General features: G+C 66.8%; 1 protein-coding gene across 1 annotated transcript in view; it reads right to left on the bottom strand.

The window, feature by feature from the left end:
* The window catches only part of LOC104623202 (class I histocompatibility antigen, F10 alpha chain-like), a gene marked incomplete at both ends in the record, with an annotated part of 792 nt that extends 555 nt beyond the window's left edge, over positions 1 to 237 (bottom strand). Inside the window, 2 exons of the mRNA XM_010290217.1 lie at positions 6 to 30; positions 108 to 237. Of these exons, the coding sequence (XP_010288519.1) occupies positions 6 to 30; positions 108 to 237 (155 nt within the window). The remainder of the gene's footprint in view (positions 1 to 5; positions 31 to 107) is intronic.
* Positions 238 to 241: the final 4 nt, after the last annotated feature.

The raw sequence follows: 241 nt of genomic DNA, 5'->3' as shown, positions 1-241 counted from the left end.
CCTCCCCCGACACTCGGACCGCGGGGGGCTCTGGGGAGGGGGTGGCGGTGAGGGCCGGCACGCACACCCACGCTGCCCCGTCCCCAGGCTCCCCATCCCGCCCTCACCTTTCCTCTCCAGCACGGCCTGCCCGTAGCTCACGTATTTCTTCAGCCACGTGATGCAGATGTTCTCCAGGTACTGCTTCCACCCCTCAGCGACAGTCCCGTCCGCCTCCCACTTCCTCTTGGTGATTTCTGCT

Source organism: Phaethon lepturus, unplaced genomic scaffold (genome assembly GCF_000687285.1).
Source record: "Phaethon lepturus isolate BGI_N335 unplaced genomic scaffold, ASM68728v1 scaffold48166, whole genome shotgun sequence".
Taxonomy (NCBI): Eukaryota; Metazoa; Chordata; class Aves; order Phaethontiformes; family Phaethontidae; genus Phaethon; species Phaethon lepturus.
Note: the sequence above shows the minus strand (reverse complement) of the source record. Positions and strands in the feature narration are given on the sequence as shown.